This window comes from Sparus aurata, chromosome 24, assembly GCF_900880675.1.
Source record: "Sparus aurata chromosome 24, fSpaAur1.1, whole genome shotgun sequence".
Classification (NCBI taxonomy): Eukaryota; Metazoa; Chordata; class Actinopteri; order Spariformes; family Sparidae; genus Sparus; species Sparus aurata.
The window spans coordinates 4,591,496-4,614,173 of record NC_044210.1 but is presented as its reverse complement, the minus strand read 5'-3'; the positions used below and the strand labels follow the sequence as shown (position 1 = coordinate 4,614,173).

Here is a 22,678-nt window from a genome sequence, read left to right as displayed (position 1 = left end):
TCCTCCTCCTCCTCCTCCTCCTCCTCTTCCCCAGGTGATCAGGGCGTTCACAGACTTCCTGGCCTTCATGGTTCTTTTCAACTACATCATTCCCGTCTCCATGTATGTCACGGTGGAGATGCAAAAGTTCCTGGGCTCCTATTTTATCATGTGGGATGATGAGATGTTTGACGAGGAGTTGGGAGAGAGAGCTATGGTCAACACGTCAGACCTGAACGAGGAACTGGGACAGGTAGCAACGAGCACTATTTACATTACTGTGCTGTACAGTGAAGTCAGTTAGAAATGAAAAATAAGAACTGCTATGAATGGACTCGGAAAACATTCAATTAGATGTAAATTGTGAGATAAACACACACACATTATCCTGCGGCAAAGCTAATCATACTCTATTTCCAGGTGGAGTATGTGTTTACAGACAAGACAGGCACTCTGACAGAGAACAACATGGAGTTCATAGAGTGCTGCGTGGATGGACACGTTTATGTACCTCATGTCATCTGTAACGGACAGGTAACTGAAGAATGAATGGATTTATATACAGTGGATTTTGCTGACGTTAAGCAGAACAGACCACGAATGTTGTATAAATATATATATTTCCAATTCAATTCTCCATAGAATTATTTTTAAATTCCATTCCATTTTTTTTTTTTTTTTCTCCAAAGTGTACTTTTTGTTCAGCAGGATTTTTTAAATAATCAAATACTAAAGTCATACCAAAGATATATACATTCACAATCTTTCCATCTGAGCCACACTGGCCGTTGAGTCCTAAAGTTAATATCGGACACTGTTCCATTCATTTTTGTTTGTTCCCACCCAGTAAATATACTGTATATTTTATGCTCTTTTTTTTTTGTATATTCTATATGTTGGAATTGTGAATGAATCATGTTTTATATCTCTATCGTATTTAATGTACTTAAATTGTGTTGTTGCTAGGTGATGCCTGGTGCAGCCAGTATGGACATGATCGACACATCACCAGGTCCTGATGCCAGGGTGAGTTTAGCCTCTTTGTGTGTGTGTGTGTGTGTGTGTGTGTGCGCGCGCATGTATTATAGTAACAGTATTTTGCCGTCCACCACAGGAGCACGAGGAGCTGTTTTTCCGGGCGCTGTGTTTGTGCCACACGGTGCAGGTGAAGGAGGAGGAGACGGTCGATGGCATCAAGCATGGCATCCACCAGGGAAAGTCCACTTCCTTTTACATCTCCTCATCTCCAGACGAGGTGGCACTGGTGGAGGGCATGAAGAGGTGGAGCATGCACACACAGACATACACTGACAATCCGACTGTTGAATTTGTGAATGAAGCTACCTGCACTCACACACCGTTTAAAAAGATTTAGGTTGTGTCTCTTTTTTCACTCATACAACAGACGCAGTCAGTCAGGTCATTCACTTCATATCCAATAATGGCACTTTGTCCTGTGCCGTAGGCTCGGTTTTACCTATCTGAGGCTCAAGGACAGTCACATGGAGATCTTAAATAGAGAGGATGAGATTGAGAGGTGAGTGTGTCCCTTTTAAACAATATTGCTTTTCTTTCTACCCCCCCTGCAGCATTTTTCCTATCAACTTTTTATTCATTTAAGAAGTTATTTCTAGCAGATATAATACTGTGTTTATAAGTTAATACTTATTTTTGTGCTTTTTTTTATTTAACACACACCTCTAATGACATTATGTATCTTTGTGGCCAGTCTATGAATTTAGAGCAGTGTTTGGGGTTGATCTGCGCTGCATGTGTACGTGTATTACTATTATATTAGGTCACTGCTGCAGCAAGTAGGAGTAGCCTAGTTACTGGCTGTAAGTTTAAATACAGAACAGTGATGAACAGAGATGAGAGTTGTTGTGATCATCACTGACCATCTATATTTTGATTAGAGAGTCGGATCCTTTGTTTACTGAACTCTGCTGTGTTGGGTCTGTGTTTTGTTAATATATCAGGTTCGAGCTGCTGGAGGTTTTGACATTCGACTCAGTCAGACGGAGGATGAGTGTCATTGTCAGATCCAGCAGTGGTAATACACGCCAAATTGTTACAATGCATTCATATGATTACGTTTGTATGTATGGTTTTCCTCTTATACACTTTCCCCATCTTCTTTTTTTGCTGTGTGTGTGTGTGAGAAGGAAGGCTCTATCTGTTCTGTAAAGGTGCAGACTCCGCCATCTTCCCCAGGGTTATATCAGGCAAAGTGGATCAAATTAAAGCACGGGTGGAGCACAATGCAGTGGTGAGCGCAAGCACGCGCGCACACACGGACGCACACGCACGATTCTCATGAATAGAAAACACAGAAAGTATGTCACCCGCGGAACATTTGTCCCATGATTCAGAGTTTCAGATCGTGTGATTTCATTGGTTTCCAAAGATACACCACATTGTCACCGCGGTGTCCATGGTTACCACATGGCCCTTTTCCATCAAACTGTTGTTCTGTGCTTTTCCATAAAGGGTCCAGTGTGGCTCCTAACAAACCAAATGGCCCCGTCTGTTTTCCCTGTTATATGAGAGACACTGTAGTTGATTAGCATGCAGTCATTATTCTCATCCCTTCAGTCCTGCTGTCTGTTGGGACAACATCTGTGAAAGAACAATCCACACCAAAGAAAGAATCCACCGTAAAACACTTAAGTGGTTTAGGAGTGGTAAGCAGTTTTGACCATGGTGATTGGACTAAGAAGCGTTTGTCTCCCACGTGACCGCCCACAGATTTTCTCTGCCGTTCAGTCACCCAGGTTCACTGTGTTGAACTTCTGGGTGTAGCCGCCTGGCATTGGCTAATCAAAAACAACATGGAAATAGCCAACATCAGCTGCTGCTTTTTAGAATGCTTTGCTTTGCAGGTAGATGGTTGTCAGGGAGGTGTGAAAAACCCCTTTAGATTTTTCAGTAGCGTGGGAATTTAAATGTGTTTGAAATGTAGGAAATAACCAACTGACGTAGAAGTAGGCAGGCTGAGAGGAAATAGACATAATAACCGCATAACAAAAGTGAATATGCAAAACTGCAGAACTGAATATCACAGGCTGATAAAGCTGTTAAAGGATAAAGCTTCTACTGCAGTTTACCCATAAAGAAAATACTCAATGAAGTGGGTTGAACTGGCAGTGGAAACCAGCTCAGTAAAACCTCACCCGTTGTGGTTGCAGCTGTTGATAAATCGTAGCTTTCAGTGTACACAGAGATCTGTGGTGGGTGTTGTACTGTGAGAATCTAAAAGACAGAGCAGTTGCTGCCCTCACACAACACTTACATTCAAGCCCCAGGGTCTAAATAAATATCTCTATTTTGCTGTTTATTCAGAAAAGTATAATTCTTTCATGTGATATTTAGTTGAGAATCCAAAATTGGAAAAGGACATTATTTGTTATTTCTTTAATGTTTATGAATGTCATACAAAAACCAAATAACGCTTTGTTTTTTTGACTTTTGAGTTTATGCTCAGATCAAAATTAGAACATTAAAAAAGACAGGCCATTGGCAGAATTTGATTTTGATATTTGATTTCTCTGACTTGTGTGACCCAGAAGTTATTTGTTATGGCATTACTGACACACACAGTAGGTCTGGCTCATACACTGCTCTGTTGATGGCAGTAAATGAGCTGTATGTTAGGTATGTTTACTATTAAACTACTAATAAAAGAACGAAAAAACTAAGGATTTTTATAGCACATTCATAAACAAATAATAAAATGATTAATCTTTTTTTTCATTTTCTTATTTGAACAAATGGTATACCAACCAAAAAAAGCTCTCTTCTCTATCGATTCTCTCTTGATATACCAGTTTAACCTGTTTGAATCTCATGCCAGGAGGGTCTGAGGACACTTTGTGTTGCCTATCGGCCTCTGAGTCAAGAACAGTACCAGGAGGTTTGCCAGCTGCTGAATGGAGCCAAGTTGGCATTACAGGACCGAGACAAACGACTGGCTGAGGCCTATGACCTCATCGAGAAAGACCTGATACTGCTGGGAGCCACTGCTGTGGAGGACAGGTGAATGATCTCTTAAAGGACATTTTTCCTTCTCATCATATAGACATCTAGTCTTTTTGGTCTATTATTATGTTTACACTTTTTGGATCAAAGCGTGTTTTCACATAAAGTCCTTTTTAAGTGAACTGCAGTCAGTTCTCCTAAAGTGGACTGACAGGAAAGAGACTATTTTTCTGTTCACATTCTCAGTTTGTTTGAGAGAGGACTTGACTACATATGAACAGAAAATTGGAGGAAAATCTAAAATCTTGTTCTTCTGTGCCTTATAGACAGATGCCGTTAATGTGTTCTTCACTGCATATCTAGTTATATGCAATTTCCTCCTCACAGAGGATGAAGTAAACCTGGAGCGCTTTGTGTATGGTTCACCTCAGAGGGATCTGAGTTCTCTTCACATATACGCAAAAGATGCAGAGTGATCAATCTGAGTCCGCTTTGGGGACTGAAAGGCACCAAGTGTGAAAACACCCTAAATGTCCATGCTTCCCCCCAGTACATATTTACAGAACACTAAAATGTGCTTCTTTCTTTGTCTGTGTTTCCCTTCACTTACACATGACAGGCTACAGGAAAAGGCAGCAGACACCATTGAGTCTCTCCACAAGGCAGGTATGAAGGTTTGGGTGCTGACTGGTGACAAGATGGAGACGGCGGCCGCAACTTGCTATGCCAGCAAGCTGTTTCACCGCAACACCCAGATCCTGGAGCTGACTACCAAACGCACTGAGGAGCAGAGCCTTCACGATGTCCTGTTTGACCTGAGTAGGACTGTCCTGAGGCAGCACGGAGGCATGACCAGGGACACCTTCTCTGGGTGTGTGTGTGTTTTTGTGAGAGATAGTCATAGATTACTAGCATGTCAACCTTGACGCGGACTTCTAAGATTTTATGTGACTCCTGGATTGAGCAATATATGTACTTATTGAACCATAAGGAAGTTGCTGTACAGACTAGTATTTAAAAGGTTTTTTGTTTGTCCAGTTTATCAGGTGACTGCACTGATTATGGTCTAATCATTGATGGAGCTACCCTCTCTGCTGTGCTGAGGCCCTCTCACGAGGATTCAAACTCAGGGAACTACAAAGAGATCTTCCTGGAAATTTGCCGCAACTGCAGCGCTGTGCTCTGCTGTCGAATGGCGCCACTCCAGAAGGCTCAGGTACAACAGATGACAGCCGGCATCTGTGATCTCTTTTAACTTGCAGGACAGGAGTGCGTGAAAGAAATAGACGACAATCAGAGTGAGTGATTGTTTTTTTTTTTGTATTTCTAGATCGTGAAACTGATCAAAGCCTCCAAGGAGCACCCGATCACGCTAGCTATTGGAGATGGAGCTAATGATGTCAGCATGATCCTGGAGGCCCACGTTGGCATCGGTTAGTAGTCTGACAAGTTTTTACATCCTGCACCTTGACACTCACATGCTACATGCTAAAATGACCTCAATTTCCTCAACTTACTCAGCCTTAATTCACATCATCACTGGGTTGCACCAGTGCGTCGAACATTTAAATAATAATATGGTACCATTATATAACCCTATGTTGTGGTTGACAGTTTCACCAATCGGTGTCACTGTTATTTTGCACTAGCTGCACCGTAATGTTGTATACCCATAATAATCACCTAATCATTATGCTTTGTCCTTGTTTAAGTATCTTTTTGTTGTTGTTTGGTGATTAAAGTTAGCCATTTTTAGCAATTAGCCTCTTTGTTATTGGAGAGTGTTGAAATTTAGCATGGGAGACAACACGGTAAAAACAGACATACAAAATAGTGTTTTTATTGATTGGCCAAAGGAAGTGAAAATGTCCTTTTATGCAACAATATTTTGGTAAATTCAGAATTTACACAAGAGTAGTTCAGATTAACTAAAGGTCTCTGGTGCTACCAAACATTAACACAGCATTAGTATCAAACTATGTCCGTTAATATATCGTTAAGTGACGACTTTGAAATGCTGCCCTAAATAAGAGAGAAATTGCATATAGCTGGTGCAATGAACCAAAGCTGCCCAATGAAAGAATTGCAGCCCTTTTTATACACAGTACCCCATGTTAAGGAGATATACAGTTTTTCAAAAAGTCACTATTTGTTTGCAATAACTTCAGTCTGGTTTGAAAGAGGTTAAGTAACACCAAGGGAAAATCAAGAATAATGATTGCTTGGCTATTAAAATGACTTGGTTTTGTGTTTAGGATCTTTGTCTTCTTAAGTTGTTGTGTTAAAGCATCAAAAGGACCACATTTAAAGCTGAATGTCAACACTTTCTCCTCACACACTGTTAAAATGCTGTTCATGTATTAGATTATGTCCAACCTTTTTCTGTCCATGCAGGTATTATGGGTAAGGAAGGTCGTCAGGCAGCGAGAAACAGTGACTATGCCATCCCGAAGTTCAAACACCTCAAGAAAATGCTGCTCGTCCACGGACACTATTACTACATACGCATCTCTGAACTCGTGCAATACTTCTTCTACAAGGTAATCTGTCCATTTATTTCATGCACAGTATTTGACTTTATTTAATTTTCATTTGTATTAATACGAGCAGTATGTTTCTTCTGGCTGTAAATAAGTTACAATCATGTCACTTTACATTTGCTTAGTTTGTTGTGGTAATTTTTATATTTTTAGATACTTTTACAAAAATTTGGATTTTGATTTTGTACCTACACATTTTTGAGTCGTAATACAACAGCCATTATTAAACATCCAATGTTAACAGTCAAATTTGTAAGCTTACCTAAATGCCTCTCAAATTTCTTTTTTGTCTTGTATAGATTCAGAAGGGAACATTTTTTTTTTTACTCAGCAAGCTTTTGAAAGAATTTGCAACAAAAAAACATTTGATTCACTTTTACAACCACTTACCTGCCGCCTCCTCTCATGCCTTTCCCTTCTCTTCCCAGAATGTCTGTTTCATCTTCCCCCAGTTCCTCTACCAGTTCTTCTGTGGGTTCTCACAACAGGTAGGTACACAAACACACAATTACTGACACAAAGTAGACCATATTCCTGAGAAAAACGTCAAGGAAATGAATCAAACGCTCCTTTCTCTCCAGCCGCTGTACGATACAGCCTACTTGACTCTGTACAACATCAGCTTCACCTCGCTGCCCATCCTGCTCTACAGTCTCATAGAGCAGCATATTAACATGGACATCCTGAAGAAGGACCCATCTCTCTATAGGTTAGTGCTGTGTATGCGTGATGTACAACCTGCTGATGTTGTCGCCTGCAAACTGTTTCAGTATTTGAGACGTCCTCAGTCATAATGCCCTCTATTGGATTGTTTACGTACTAACAGCAGATGATTAAGTATTACAAAAAGCAAAAGAGTACACTAAATCAATTTGACTAATAAACTGCAGGCATAAACAATTTCTCATTGATTTTACATCCATGCGAAGGAGACGTTTGCTGGATACATTCAGGTCAGGCCTCGGAGAGCAGGAACCTCCCACTTTAACTTGATTGGATTGGGCTTAGTTTGGTCAAAGCTCAAATATTTCCAAATTGAAAACTCATGGTTTCACATGACAAGATGAAGCATTCTAATTCTACTTCTCCCTTTGCAATCTTATGACCCTCAAAAATCACACTGGACGTATCGACACAAATGTTCTCAGGTTATTTAGTATTTTAGTGTTTATAAGGCACCTGTATCTGTGATATGTTCATGAAGTATTCCAAATTAGATTTATGAGTAATCAAATTATCTCATTAGAGTCCATTCTTGTTAAGGTCCTCTCAAAGTGTATTATTGATCAGAAAAATGTTAAATAAGAGTGTGGTCAACGTGAGTCAGACATGTTGTCTGTGATGTTGTTTGTCTTCATAGAGACATTGCTAAGAACTCTTTGCTGCGGTGGCCCATCTTCATATATTGGACTCTCCTGGGTGTGTATGATGCCATCGTGATGTTCTTTGGGGCATACTTCCTGTTTGACAACACCACCTTCACCAGCAATGGACAGGTAACATCCATGTGTCTGTGGTAGACCCTTTTATTCAGTCAAAAGGAATTTTCTGAATTATTGACATTTTTGTCTATTTCCAATATTGTGCAAATGTGTCATGGAGTATTGATATTCAAATGCGCAGTAAACTGTAGGCTGCACACTTCAGTGCACACTGTACATTTTTTCAGCAGGTTCATGCCCTTCATGATTCAGTTGTCAACAAAATGCATAAAAAATCAGCTGCTTTTCATTGGATTTTTTAACAGCTTTTCACATTTAAGTGTTTTTATATGTCTCGGGAGTCCTTTTGCATTCGTAGAAAAAGTAGTTTAAAGTCTTTTGTGGCTCCAAAGAAGGAAGGAAGCTATATACAATCGGATAAATTGCCTCCAGTGATGTCGCTCAGTGGCTGCAAGTTGCATTTTGGGCAATGTAGGCGACAGGTTTTGAAAAGCAGTCCACTGTTCTAGCATTGAATTCCTATAACAGTGTTACAGCAGAACCAGCAGTATCAACTTTTGTCATTTGATGTGTAAAATTGGTGAAGTAACCCTTTAATACACATTAAACCTGATCTGGTAGGGGATTTCTTAACTTGACAGATCTCAGACAGGCTTTTAGTTTTTTGTTATTATTGTATTGTAACTCAAGACTGAAGGTAGTCTTACTTGTAGTTTTGGAAAATGAAAAAAAATCTACTGTTTGATTTCCATTAAAAATAGAATTTTTCAGTCCAGACTTTCTAGATACTGACTGGAGCAGTTGTGTCTCAGGAGGGAGAGTGGTTTGTTCCCCCTGCAGTCTACATGTCTAAAAGCTGATATTCTCCCATACGCATCCAAGCCACGACAGCATGGCGGGTTTTCTACCATCTTCCTCTGTGATTCTCTATTTGTTCCCTCTCATTTTCAAGCGGCGTTATTCTCCCAGAAAAACCTCTTGGACTGCTTTAAGTTGCTTGATTTTACTTTTATTCCTTCATGCATTGACTTTTTATTCTTCTCCAGCCACAAAACTGTTGTGTTTTTTCTTTTATTTTGATTTTCTTCTTCTCGCCATCTCCTCTTCTTCTTCCTCTTCTCTTACCTTTGTGTTGCTTTTTCTTTTTGCTTCTCTTTCCTCCTCCCAGCTAATGACAACCAACACACAGATGGTAAGCCTGTCCCTGTCTCTCTGTCACCTCTCCTTAGTTTCAGTTTCCAGTTTGGTCCCGTCACACAGCCTGATACCAAACCACCCACCACCCATTGCTGTTCATCTCATGTGTAGCCCTCAGTGCTTGCTGTAGACACACCAACTGTAGGCTTTCGTGTCGTGACCTGCCTCATGTAGTCATCAAACTCCTTAACCATACATTCTGTGATCATTTTGTGTGCGTGTGCGCGCACGTGTGCGTTCCAACATTAGCTAAAAGCACCGGATTATTAAAAAGTAGTTGCACTCCTTCCATTACATGACATTTGAGACACTTAGCCATTTTTCTGATCTAATTTTCCTCAGTTGATGGTGCTCCTTTTAGAGCAGAAGAACATTGTCACATTTGTGGTCACTCTCTAAACCATTGGGGACTATTTACAGGTTTGTTTGAAAAGAAAAAAATAGAGTCCAAATGGGATGCCATGTAGTTGGGCATGATATTTGCATCCAACAGGAAGCAAAACTGAAGCTCCTGGTATGTTTACAGAAAGGAAAAAGTGAACTACTGTAAGTGCATTTGCATATGAGAGCGTCGGACAAATTTAAACAGTACTTTTGAATTCTAACGATGGCCATTTTTCAAGTGTAACTATTTACTACTACTACGTTTTTTAAGTAATTGCCACTAGTCTGTATATTACCTGCAGTTGATGACTGGAGACAGTGCCAGCAGCAATATGTATTTTAGCACCAGCTAATTATACACACATTTCTCCGTTTAAGTGTATGCTATATTTTGAAACTATAGCTTAACATTGCTTTCAGATGGATGCTGAAAGTCCAACCAGAACAGGTGATCAGCAGCGTGCTACAGTGCGTGACAGGCACAGCTGCGCTTGTGTGTAGGAATAAGGAAGTTGTACGATTGATGGAATGTAGTGCCAGAGGAAAGGGCTGTCTGACAGGAATGTAAAGCGTGAAACATTTTTAAATGTAGGGTACACCTAAACAATGTTTGTTTTTTTTAATTTATTTTTTATTAGGTGTGCCTTCTTGTAGGTGGCTAATATACATATGCCAGTATTGACCAATCAACAAACAGTATTACCTTGGCGAACGTATATCCTCTGTGGCAGAGCCAGCTAGAAAATAAGATCAGACTTATCTAAATATCCAACTCTGTGTTAAGATCCTGTCTCATTTCTGATTAATGTACTTTCTAGGTGACTGTGATTTATCATACAGTAAAATAAGCTTTGTTTACTGGATTCTCTGATTTGACACTCTTGCTAGCAAAACACTGGCATTGCCTTGGCACTTATAACTTACAATGTTATCCACAAGACCACAGTCCAGGCATGTGATAACTCATTTCTTCCATCATCTCATTTGTCATGATCACTTCAACACGAAAAACATCACATATTCAGGTGGAAAAGCTTCATTTTTATCTTTCCAGACTTGTCTTTATCTTCGTTTGTACTTTATTTGCTCATTAATCGCAGCTTTCATTCTTTCTCCTGCATATATTGTAATGTTTTCTGGAATAGTAGGAAAGAGTACAGGCTAAAACCTCTTGATATGTGTATTGTGTTGAATATACTAATTGAATTATTCTACATAATACATGTATATTCTTTATGTAGCTTTTAATATGACATCTTGGTATAGATAGGAAAGGCAAGGAATGTTTCTTCTAAAGCACTATAAGGCAAGTGAAAGTGATTTACTAGGGGACATTTACTGTAGAGATGGCTGCAGCCAATAGGATCTTGCTTACAGTATCTCAGTACCACTGTGACATTATATTTTAAAATTAAGACCACATTTCACTCCATCAACCGTAGAGCCTCCAGTCACAAAGAGCAAAGAGCCTTTTAAATAATTTTTCTCCACAGACAAAATAGATTTTGTTGTTCAGGTTAAGTTACAATAAGAGCACAGCAACACAAAAAATGTTCCTTGCTAAGCCTAATGACACGATATAAATTGCAGTGGGGAGGTTGCCCTGCGTCATGTTGGCATTTAAATGACTTATTATTTTTTGTTCATTAATGAACGACACACGGTAGCACGTTTAATGTGAAAATGTTTTCCTATCAGGTTGACATGCACATCAATTTTTCTGTTTTTTTTTTTTTTAAAACACCTCATCTCACCTGTTGACCATCCATCAGCCATGTGACAAGCTATTCTTCACCTGAATGTTGCTGTCTGAGCACCCTGCCATCTGTTTGATTGATTGGTTCCTTGGATATATTCTCTCAAGTTTATCTCTGTGTATCATGTTGACACGAGGCCTGCAGAGTGATCTCACATGACCTTAGTGCATTTGAAATGTACCTGATTACAGTCAGTTCACCTGTAATCTATGTTAACGCCAGGTGGACTGACTGGATTTAAAGGAAGAGTTCACCCAAGAATCAAAATGGTCAATTGTCATTATCTACTCACACCCAAAGCTAAAGTCTTCAGGCTACTTTAGTTACAATGCTGTTTTGCTGTGAAGCTCCAAAGAAATGGTTTGACTATTAAACCTCACTTTTTATCTGCATGGGGGGGGACTAGATAATGACTCTTTTATCTTTTATGGTAAACTCTTTCTTTAAGCATTTAGTAAACATTATTTTCTAACACAGACAAGTATTAAATTAGGCAGAATCTGTTTCATTTCCATCTGATTGGACATTGACGTGACATTGCAGAATGAGCTGCAAAACTGTATGTACACACTGATTGGCGCTTAAACTAAACAAAAGAACATAATTCAACTTTTTTATGTGAAAAATGTTTCACTAACAGCATCTGTTGTCCCTTTGCCTCTGCAGATGTTTGGAAACTGGACATTTGGGACGCTGGTCTTCACTGTTCTAGTCTTCACTGTTACATTCAAGGTATCCATACTGAGACATAGACATACTGAAGCAACACGTGCAGACTTTAAAGTGTCTGCACTCACAGAAGCACCCGAGCAGGGCTGGATTAAGCCTCAGTGGAATCATTAAAGCAAGCAATGAAATGTGACAGTTGGAAGGTTTCCTGTCTCATCTCTCACCTCTCTCTTTTAGTTGGCGCTAGATACTCATTACTGGACTTGGATCAATCATTTTGTCATCTGGGGCTCACTGATTTTCTTTGTGGTCTTCTCTTTGCTGTGGGGCGGAATCATCTGGTAAAAACAAAATGTTTTTTGGATTTTATTTGATTTGGATCTCTAGAGTTGCCATAGGCTGAATTTAAAAATTTTCTCTTCTGTTCTCTGCCGTTCTCCTCTGTTCTTTTCTGTTCTCTCTTCTCCTATCCTCCCCCTCTCCACCAGGCCCTTCCTCAACTATCAGAGGATGTACTACGTGTTCATGCAGATGTTATCCAGCGGTCCAGCCTGGCTCAGCATAATCCTGCTAATTGCAGCAAGTCTGCTGCCAGATGTGGTGAAAAAGGTCATCTGGAGGGCACTGTGGCCCACAACTACTGAACGCATACAGGTGAGTGCATACACACATATACTGTTAAGTGTCTGTTAAGTATTCGGAATTACTAAGAAATTACTAAGAAAAGTGTGCTGTGTAGGATTTTTTTCACCAATACCACCATATCTATATCTATATCTATATCTATTCAAAAATATCTAATTATGCTTTATATCAGACACAGTCACCTAGAAAGTAAAATTTCAGGGAGGTAAATCGGAATTCCTTTTAGACCGTTCATTTACATTCATTGGTATATATATATATTTTTTTTTTTCTTTCTTAATTTGTACTGAACATTTATAAACATGTTAGCAATTCTGTATTGTTTTTATTGTCATCAAATCTCCTACAAAAAAAAGAATTCTTCTGACTACAAATATTTTTTTTTTAATCAAATTTAGCTACACATATTGGTCTAAATTAAGCTTTATATATTTTAGTGTGTTTTAAAGGGGGTCTATGTAATTAATTGTAGCAATTTCAATTGTTGGGAATTTGTGAGCAGATTATAACATGACGTAAAATGTAAACATGATGTAAAATGAGACCTTCCCTTCTCTGTTGCTATACGTACTGATTCTTTCTTTGTGAAGGACTCTGGTTAGATTTTCCACGACGGTCTGAAGGATTTAACTTGTCGGTGCCTCTCTCCGCTCCACTAATGGAGAGCAGCAGTAGCTAACATTAGTTGAGAAACGGAGTCCACTAACATAAACAAACGGCTGTATTCCAGAATAACACAAGTTCCACAGAGCCGCTTTTACTGTGATAATATAGTGTGTCTAATGTCTAACCGGTGACTGTGGGTCAGCAGATGTACGTTGGCTTTGGTTACCTCCCTGCTCTGCTGGATGTAAGTCAGTAAGCCTCTCTCTGTCTGTGTGCTGTGCCTTTTCATTTCCAAAAAACAAAGAATAGAGAGATGGTGAATGCATTTTTTATCAAAAAACACTCACAATATTTTATTAATGGAGAGTTACAAATGCAGCCATCGTAGATGTTATTTTGCTCCTCAACAGAGGCTGGGAGTGGCTCTTCTGTTCTGAAAAATATGTTCTTTTATTAATGACATAACATTGAGTGTTGGCAGTTGTATAAGAAAAGCTAACAAAATCATGAGGGGGAAAAAAAAAAATCACTTGCCCCTGGCTCTGGTATCTCGGAAAAAAAGCACTGTTGTATAGGTGCCGGCGCAGTACATGGATAACTGGGGATATTCCACCAAACCTGTTTTATTACACTGTATTAAATGGTTGGATCGGTTGCTGTTCTGTGTGGTATTGAGAAAATCTGTCACAAAAGTATCTGTGTGCCTGTTAAATGTGCTTGTTTTCAAACTGTTTGTGGTGATGTTTGAACTTTACCTCCTAACAACCTGAACAGCCTTCTGTATAACTTCCTACCTGCCCTGATAGTTCCCTTAACCTTCCATACTGTATAACTGTGGTTGTGGATAGCTAATAACCAACTTCCTGAAAACCTTCCAGGTCTTTCCGACCCTCTGAAATGAACTTCTCATGTCTTTTGTTCTTGTGGCATTTTGACAATGTTCACAGTTTTAAGTCTTCCCTCTCTGTGTACTCCCTTTTTACCCCTTCACCCTCCCTCTATCTTCTCTGTGGCAGACTAAGCGTCGGTGCCTTGTCTCCGAGCCCTCTACCATCTTTATGCTGTCTCAGACTTCCAGCAGACTTAGTTTCTAATCCAACCCTCCTAGAGGTGACCCTCTGCCTTTCCTCCAGTCTCTCACTTGTATAGAATCCTTTTTTTTTTGTTTTAAATCTTGCTACATTTTCCTTACCACTGTTTTGCATGGGGTGAGTCTTTGTCGAACAGTCTAATGTGCATGCTAGTGCATCCATGTCTGGGTTTACACAGGCCAAGTGACAACAACAAAACTCATTGTGTTCCTCTGCCTGTAATGTAAATTCAGACTTCTTTCTTTTGTGACATCAGCGTTACACTATGTGTGTTTCAATGTATGTGGTAGATCCTTAATGTGTTTGTCTGTGAATGAATGTGCGCGTGTGTGTGTGTGTGTGTGTCCACAGCATGTGAGAGATAATAGAGAGTTTGAGCGGGCCATGGCCTACCACAGTTCTGACTCCTTACTAGATGGAGTCGCTGTCACAGAAACCTAAAGGGCTTCAGCACGGTAAAAAACACACCCTGCCACTGTGTGTGTGTGTGTGTGTGTGAGAGAGAGCGGGAGAGGGAGAGTGAGGGGGTGCAATGGTTGGGCTGAAAATGGTGGGAGATGTTAACACCATGCTTTTCTTTGCCGTGGTGTGTGTTTTCACAGATTTCACATTTATGAGTTGAACCTGACTAACACGTGGGCTGTAGTGTGTTTATGGGTTTGTGTGTGTGTGTGTGAGGGTTTTAAAAGTGGAATGTTCCAAACGTTCTACAGGTGTTGTATAAAGCGCTTGCTTTTGGTGGTTCTTTTCATTGAGCTCTGGTGCCCTCTAGTGACCGATGTTGTAAAAAGTACCCAAAAGCCACACTTCAGGAAAGTGAAAGATTTTGTGTTTAAAATGTTACTTTGGTTAAAACTATATATAAATGTTACTTGAGGAAAAGTCTTATATAATTTAGTATTAGGTAAAAAGTAAAAGTAACTTATTTATATACTGTATTTACATGTATGTACATATATACTGTATTCGACCAATATTCCTAATTTTTCTAATTATTGCAATCATTGATAAAATAAATGTATTTAAAAAAATGTGATGCTTTGGCTTTGATGCAGTGTGTAATCTGCAAAGTAACAAATAATTAAATGTATCATATAAATATAGTGAAGTCTAAAGTAGCAGAAAATGGAAATACAAATACCGCATTTTGTACTTAAAATGGCAACAGACAATTTTTTCCCCCTTAATGTTTCCAAGTGGTTTTATTGTTGGCAGAGATATCTTTGCTGTTGCAAAGATACTGGATTGTTTTTGTTTTCCTCAGAGTCACAAATAACAACAAAAGGCAAGTTTCATAATGAAAGGCTGAAGCAGAAAACCTGTCTGTTGCCATTTTAAGTCCAGTGCATGAGTAAATGTACTTAGTTACATTCCTCCACTGCTAGTGACACATTTCCCGCTGCTCCAGGGCCAGACAACTTGGCTCACATCGGGACTGAACATTCTTGCATGTTTATCGGTCATTTGTTTTCATTGGCATGGTTTGGTTTGGTTTGGTTTGGTTCTTTTTATGGTGTTTGTGGCATTACAGTTTGTATTTCTTTACAAATTCTCTATGCTCGTCATGCTGCATTGCTTGTGTCTGAACGGGTTGGACAGGACATCGTCATCACAGCCGGCCAATTAGATTACAGGAAATGCGATACTTTATTAATGAGATTATAGAAACAATTGATTTGTCTGCTAAGGCAGAATTGTCTCCAGGATCAAGTTACTGACAGAGGACAGTGTTTTATAATCTAAGTCTGGTGCAGTAGCTCAGTTTGCCCATCAGAAACAAATATTTTGGATCCCACGTATTAACAGAGAATTTGTACCTCACAAAATAAAACATCAGATAATATTCTACTTTTTTTGTTTGTTGTTTAAAGCTCAATGCATCTAGCAGATCAAATTGGACCTTATGTTTTTGATGACGCTCATTCTCTAATCTCTACTTTTAGAGAATGACCTGAGCTACAGCATTAGAAGAATTTAGCACCCAACAGTCCCTGTGGTGTTTACTGTTCCACTGATGTCATTTTAAACCAAGAAGTTTGTTTGGCATATTACTATAGCATCTTTTGTCAGATATAGCCGTGGCCAGCTGGGATATCAATGTCTTCTCCATGTCTCGCCTCCAGCCGATCTCTGAGAGCTTTCTACAGTTCTCCACAAGTAACACGTTCCCTTCTGTTTTTTTCACTCTACCCTCGTACAGAATGCTGATAAACTCTACAAGGGCCATCTGTCTGAGTTCACCCCCCTGGCGTCTCTCCACGCCCCGTCTAAGGCTGGCCACCACCGGCGAGGCTCGGGCACCCAAAGGAACGCCCCAAACCCTCGAAGGTCTGAAGCCTTTACCAAGAAAATCATGTTCACACGCTGGCAAAAAACGCCAGACTACTGCACCTTCACTCCCCTGCTCCGATTTGCTGATGGCACCCGCCACACAAAGCAGGGAAGCGGCTACAATGGGGCAGGGCCAGAGACCTCAGTCTGATTTATCTTGTTGGCATTTCTCTTTTCTTATGATCTGATATCATATACACGGATCCCAACAGAATTGTAATTCCAATTTATCGGTCCAGATGTTGACTAGGTCACAAGCTAGCAGAGTTGGAGAGAAAAGTTACCCAAACTGAAACTCATTTATTTATGTTACCTAGCTGGAATTAACAAGCAGATATGTTTAATACATCTGTAACGGATTACAATGAAAGTGACCTTCACAACTGTCCCCAAGTCAGCAGCCAAGTATGGCATGAGCACTATGGGACGGCTCTGGAAAGAACTCCACCTACAGGGCCTCGCTCGCCGCCGCGACATGCAAAGGGCTCAGCGTGTTGAAGTCACAAAAACTAACAAACAGACTCGAGAGCTTCGATTTCTTTTTGTGTCGCTGAAAATATGTGCACTTGCCCTTTACGTCTGCCTGTCCTAGCCGGCAGCTGAAGTGTACTTTATCCCAATTATTGAGGATTCATATGACTTTTTACGAAACGGTTATGTTGATTATCGTGATGTGATCGAGAGGTTGCTGCTTTTGTTGCTACCGTTGCTGCTGCTGCTGCTGACAATGAAAAGCAGCGGGACCTTCTCTGACCAAACGTTTTCTCTTCTTCCATCTTACCACCCCCTTTTTTCTGTCTTTTCTCTCTGCCTGTCTGCTCTGCCTCTTTCAGGACTAACTGGTGTTGCCTATGTGCAAACCTATTATCTCGAAACACCCCCTAGGACTCTGGGGATCAGATGCTGCAGCACTGTAAGGAAGATGTAGTGATGCATAGGTGTTGGAGAAGTGGATCTGAGTTAGTCTTTACCTGTTCAAGTAGTCATTCTCTATTAGGTATTTAAAGAAAAAAATAGACCGACTTAAGCCCCACATCCAACACTTAAGCTTCAAACTAACATGTAGGTAGTGTAGAGTGTTTGATGGGATAGACGCGTGTGTATAATTGTGCTGATAGCTGGCAGTTGGTTTAGCGCGTGTGTTCTGTTCATCACTGCAGGATCTCCTTCTGTCTTATTGTCTCAAAGCACTTTAACCGTAGACCTTCGTCTTAAATCAATCTATATGATATATATATATATATATATACAGAGACTTTACAGAGATTTTTTTATGGCTTTTTATTTTAGCGATAGAATCCAGTAGAAACGGCTATGTTGACCATTTCCTAGCTGTGCCTTAATGCTTTGTGAATACCACCTTACCTTGCACACAGACCATAAACCAAAGAAACAGAAAGACAACGTGGCGTCCTTCATAAGCAAATTGTCAGACTGCAATGCCAGATAGTAAGAGTGTGATCTATAGAAGATCTGTAAAACATCTGGTGTTTTTACAAACAATGAGACAATACGGCATTAAGTGGATGTCATTATGCTCCCTATCTATTAAACAATAATCTCTTTTATTGAGATTTTAAAAAAAAAGTTTTTTTCAAAGTTGGGAAGACATAATCCACGTGCAATAAAGTATACACCAAAGTAGTTTCACGTTCAAAGAATTAAAACAATGACAATAATGATGCTAATAAAGTGAGATGTTCCCACCCTCAATTAATCACATACTGGTTTTTTTAGCTTAGTACAAAAGTATTCTATCGAGCACCCCAAAATACTACACGCCTTAAATGAAAGCACAGTCTAATAAGACTTTATACGCCGACACATTTATTAAGGAGAACACAGAAACGTGTCCACCAAGGTTTATCAGGAAATCATGACTCATCGTTCAGTGAAGCTTAAGTAACAAATACACACACAAAAAAAAACTACAACAGCAACAAAAATGGACAAATTCAATCCAACATTAAACCTGGACATGCAGAAACAAAAAACATTGAATGGAACAAATTGCATTGAACACAAACAAGGTATCATGCACCGCATTGAAGCATGACACAAAATAAAAACACTGAAATTCATATAATAATAAATAATAATATATTGAATGGTGATATACTTTAATAATATAAATCATCAGAAGTCATCCTGACGATTATCACATCATTTTTAGTTGAAAGGTCCATGGAAACAGTGAAGGCAGCATCTTCTTCTCCCCTGATACACACAGAAAACATCACTCTGTTTGAAAACAGGGAACAGCTTTAAAGTACAGTTTTCTTGTGATGGCTAACTGAAGTTTTTAGCCTCAGACTTGCCACAAAGGCAATTTGGCACTAATTTTCTCAGTTTCGGCCTACGTAGTGTGCACTGGTTCTTCGCTGTCTTGCCGTGACTTCAGTGAAAAGCTAGATACCACTCATTGTCTGGGGCAGTCAGTGTGTAGCTGGAGCTAGCAGCTGGTTTGTTTAGCATACAGACTGGAATCAGGTGGTAACAGCTAGCTCCAGGACACTCGCATGTTTATAAGTAACTGATTTATCAAAGTTATTAACGTGCTGTATAGAGGGTGATGCCACTCTTTATTTTGCTGCGCGAGTTAGAAAATGATTGATCACTTACCTGACCAGTAAATTAAAGCGATAGCTCAGGTCTTTTGATGTGTTAGTGTATGACCTGCAGTAGATGACTGTCAGCTGTTCAAAGTATAGCGCACATTTAAAAGGAAATCTTTTTTCTTTTTTTTTTAGGTGGCTAAAATATGTCTTGCTGCCGATACCATTAACAGCAGTGCAGTGCTCTGCTTCTCCACACAGGGGAGAGCTGACGGTCATTTACTGCTGGTAAAATACTGAGTAGGGTTAAGCACGTCATACGAACCAAAATCAAAGACCCGAGCTATCCCTTTAAGCGGGAGATTCTGCCAGAAACTTGTATCAAGGTCTTTTTCACGTGATCCCTGGTCTGCATGGTGAAATGAAGCTGTTGTCAGTGAACCCTACTTGCCCTGAGTCAAGTTTAATGATCGGCCGAAGTTTTGACAACATGTGTTTCGACAATTCTCCTCTCTCTTTCTTCCTAGCTATCTCTCTGTATTTGTCTTTGTCTCATCCTTCCCCCCGGTGAAGTGATGCGGACGTGGATGTTTTCCTACCTCTGTGACAGACACCTCCATCCACCTGTCTGATGACCACCCTCTGTCCCTTTCTGCATCTTCTCCGCTATCCATCCATCACTCCATCCACCATTGGGAGACAAGAGTAGAAAAGCTGTTTTGTACTCTACTTTCAACAGTACTTCTATGAACCAAAGCCTTGCTGCTGCTGCTAGAGATACTTTTAGCTGCTTTACATTAGGTGCCTTGTGGTAGATTCTCTGTCTCTGCTCAGCCGTTTGCTTTCTTTCTTTCTTGATGCTGCAGCGTTATGTTTCTTTAGGTCCACTTTTCTATTTTGTGTTGTTACATTGCTGTGCTTACAGTCTGTTTTTAGGTCTTGTCGTAAAAACCACTTTGGTAAGGTAAAGGAAAAGATCATGTTTCGGCTTACCTGGTTCTGTCGCCGCTAACACGGCTGAACATTGTCCCGACGAATCTTTAAGAATATCCAGTGCTTTCATGCTTACAAATGTTAGATGAAAACGATACAGCACGAAATATTACAACTGACAAGTACTCGATGAACAAAATTCTTTACTTCTTGCACCGAAAACATTCAAAGACTTATGTTTAATATCTGTTTTTTTTATTGTTTTGAGTCCAAATGTTTTATAAATGTCCAGAAGGGCTTATGTCTGTGAAATGTTATATTACCTTTTTTGTTTTTTTTTTACAACGTGTAATGTATAAAGTTCCCTTTTACTGAGTGAGTGAAGGTCTCACTCGGTGGTCGGAGCACACTGGAAAGATATCAGTCCGATGTGATGTTGTGTTTAAACTATGTTTGAATGAGGTGGAAAACTTGAAGACCTCCAGCTCTGTTCCATAGATCCACAGCAGTCCATCAATATGGCAAACCGGCATGTATTGTAATATTTTGTGTGTGTTTGCTTTTATTTCAACACGTCAGATTTGATTCTCGAAAAATCAAGTTGCGTACATTTTTACATAAAATTAACAGTAAAGCCGATGGGTCGTTATTTTTGTTGGATCCTGCGGTTTAAACCAAACAGTTTTATCTCTGATCTACATTTTCCAAGGGAGAGGCTTTGATGACAAACTCCACGTGCCAGTACTGAAATTGACCAATGTTTCTCATCTCATAAAAAAACTAGTTGTGGTAATTGTTTACTGAAATGCTCCCGGAGAGGAAGAGGTGGCTAACGCGTCATATCTCTTCATTGAGCCAGTATACATGATTTCATACAGTATGAGCACAGGGCTGATATGATCACAGGAGTAACATGGTGATTAATATGTGATCAAACTAAAGTGGAAGTATTGCCTTGAATGTAAATGACTCCCCTAGCGACAAATGTGGCCTCAGAGCACAAGCCATACAGCCGTCCTCGTCTTTCACCCGCATCTCATCTATAATCCAAACAAGCTCTTTGCTGTGGGACACGGCAGAGTGAGCTCTGGTTATCGGACCATGTCCAGCAGCTTTGGATGTGGGATTGGCACAATGAAGACGTTCTCAGAAGGGGGAACACACACGCTTTCATTCTTCATTTTTTTCGTTCTTAGGCATCTAAATCAAACCTGACAGAAAATGTTGGCACTTAAAGGCATCTTTTGTAGAATTATCCGAATGTCCTAATTATTGCCATAACTCCTCTTTTCTCTGTGTGAGGTCATCTGTCCAGGAGATAGTCTGGTCCTTCACGTCTTTTGAAGAGTTATTAGAAGACTGTGGGATCTACATCCATTTAATGAATAAATCACAAATAACCACAGTTAAATAAGTGCTTTTTCTATGTATGTCAGAGACCGTTTTTTTTTTTTCTTTTTTTCTTACTCTCTAGAGACGGTATTTTATGTGTCTTATTTATGTAGACGAGTAATCGGACCAACCGAAACGGAGTTGTGACTGAAACGACACTGGACCAGTACGTATGCGTAGTTTTAAAGATTTTAAAAAAAATAAGAGATTACTGTGGCGTTCGCTCAGCTACACCCCCCGTTACTGAACTGTCTCGTCTGATGGTCGACACTGACGCTGTAGAAACTTTCCATGCCATTAATGACGCATTCAAGGTCACGCCGTAAACCAATCGCTCTCGTCCCAACTGTCCCGATCTTTCAAGTCCACCGCAACAGACAGCCTTGAAACAGAATGTTCTCCTCCTCTTTTAAAATGTGTAATTGTTTAGTGTTCTCTATTTCTCATTACCAACAGTATCTATTCACGGCTGTACACTCAGTAATGCAGTATATACCATATATAAGTGTAGTTATGTTGATGGATGTACAGTTTTGGGGTCTTTTTATATACAGTTTTTAACAAGAGTCATCAGGATGTACTTGGTTTTTTTTTTGTTTTGTTTTTGCCAACATTTCTGTAGCTGTCGACGGCAAACACCTGTACATTTGCTTGAAAATAAAAGCCAGAAGTGGAAAATATAAAAACATGAAATAATGTGATTTTTCTTCCCCCCCCCTCCCCCTTTATGACCTACAGTTAAGTGTCATCAGTATATTCAAAGCTGCGCTTCACGTATCAGCCACAGGGATGCAGCAGAGTACTTCAGACGTGTTTGCACCTTCCCTTTGAAAGATCTGAGTTGATAAATCAAACGCACCTGAAGAGTTTGTCAGTAGCCGATCTACAGAGTGACATTTAATGAGTAGAGCTGTGAGAGTTTGCATCTCACAAACCCGCGCTCGTTTATTCCCCATCCACCCAAACGACACGTGTTGAATAGACTTTTGGGAAATGGCTGAAAAAGAAAAAAAAAAAAAAAAAAGAAGGAGAATTTTTAGATTTAATGTGTTCCCAAAAAGTTGCTTCGGGGCTGCCGTCTGCGCCATCCGAGGACGTCAACAAGATTAGGATGAAGGTTTCGGATCGATTGGATCCTCTTCATCCTTTTCACTTCTCGTCTGCGCTGATCTCCACGTC

General features: G+C 39.8%; 1 protein-coding gene across 8 annotated transcripts in view; it reads left to right on the top strand.

Moving 5' to 3' along the window:
- atp11a (ATPase phospholipid transporting 11A) overlaps window positions 1-22,185 on the top strand; it is a 57,311-nt gene extending 35,126 nt beyond the window's left edge. The window contains exons 12-33 of one of the 8 annotated variants that reach the window (XM_030410041.1): window positions 35-232; window positions 400-513; window positions 946-1,005; window positions 1,094-1,260; window positions 1,445-1,516; window positions 1,959-2,032; window positions 2,145-2,248; window positions 3,833-4,014; window positions 4,577-4,828; window positions 4,996-5,173; window positions 5,288-5,390; window positions 6,352-6,497; window positions 6,926-6,985; window positions 7,079-7,206; window positions 7,858-7,993; window positions 9,108-9,131; window positions 11,944-12,009; window positions 12,184-12,287; window positions 12,435-12,600; window positions 16,489-16,616; window positions 17,453-17,532; window positions 19,702-22,185. In XM_030410041.1, coding sequence (XP_030265901.1) covers window positions 35-232; window positions 400-513; window positions 946-1,005; window positions 1,094-1,260; window positions 1,445-1,516; window positions 1,959-2,032; window positions 2,145-2,248; window positions 3,833-4,014; window positions 4,577-4,828; window positions 4,996-5,173; window positions 5,288-5,390; window positions 6,352-6,497; window positions 6,926-6,985; window positions 7,079-7,206; window positions 7,858-7,993; window positions 9,108-9,131; window positions 11,944-12,009; window positions 12,184-12,287; window positions 12,435-12,600; window positions 16,489-16,616; window positions 17,453-17,504 — 2,514 coding nt within the window. In that variant the 3' untranslated portion in view covers window positions 17,505-17,532; window positions 19,702-22,185. Of the gene's footprint in view, window positions 1-34; window positions 233-399; window positions 514-945; window positions 1,006-1,093; window positions 1,261-1,444; window positions 1,517-1,958; window positions 2,033-2,144; window positions 2,249-3,832; window positions 4,015-4,576; window positions 4,829-4,995; window positions 5,174-5,287; window positions 5,391-6,351; window positions 6,498-6,925; window positions 6,986-7,078; window positions 7,207-7,857; window positions 7,994-9,107; window positions 9,132-11,943; window positions 12,010-12,183; window positions 12,288-12,434; window positions 12,601-14,213; window positions 14,308-14,639; window positions 14,744-16,488 lie in introns of those variants that run through there. The other 7 variants (XM_030410040.1, XM_030410044.1, XM_030410043.1 and 4 more) reach the window with 7 other exon arrangements.
- Window positions 22,186-22,678: the final 493 nt, after the last annotated feature.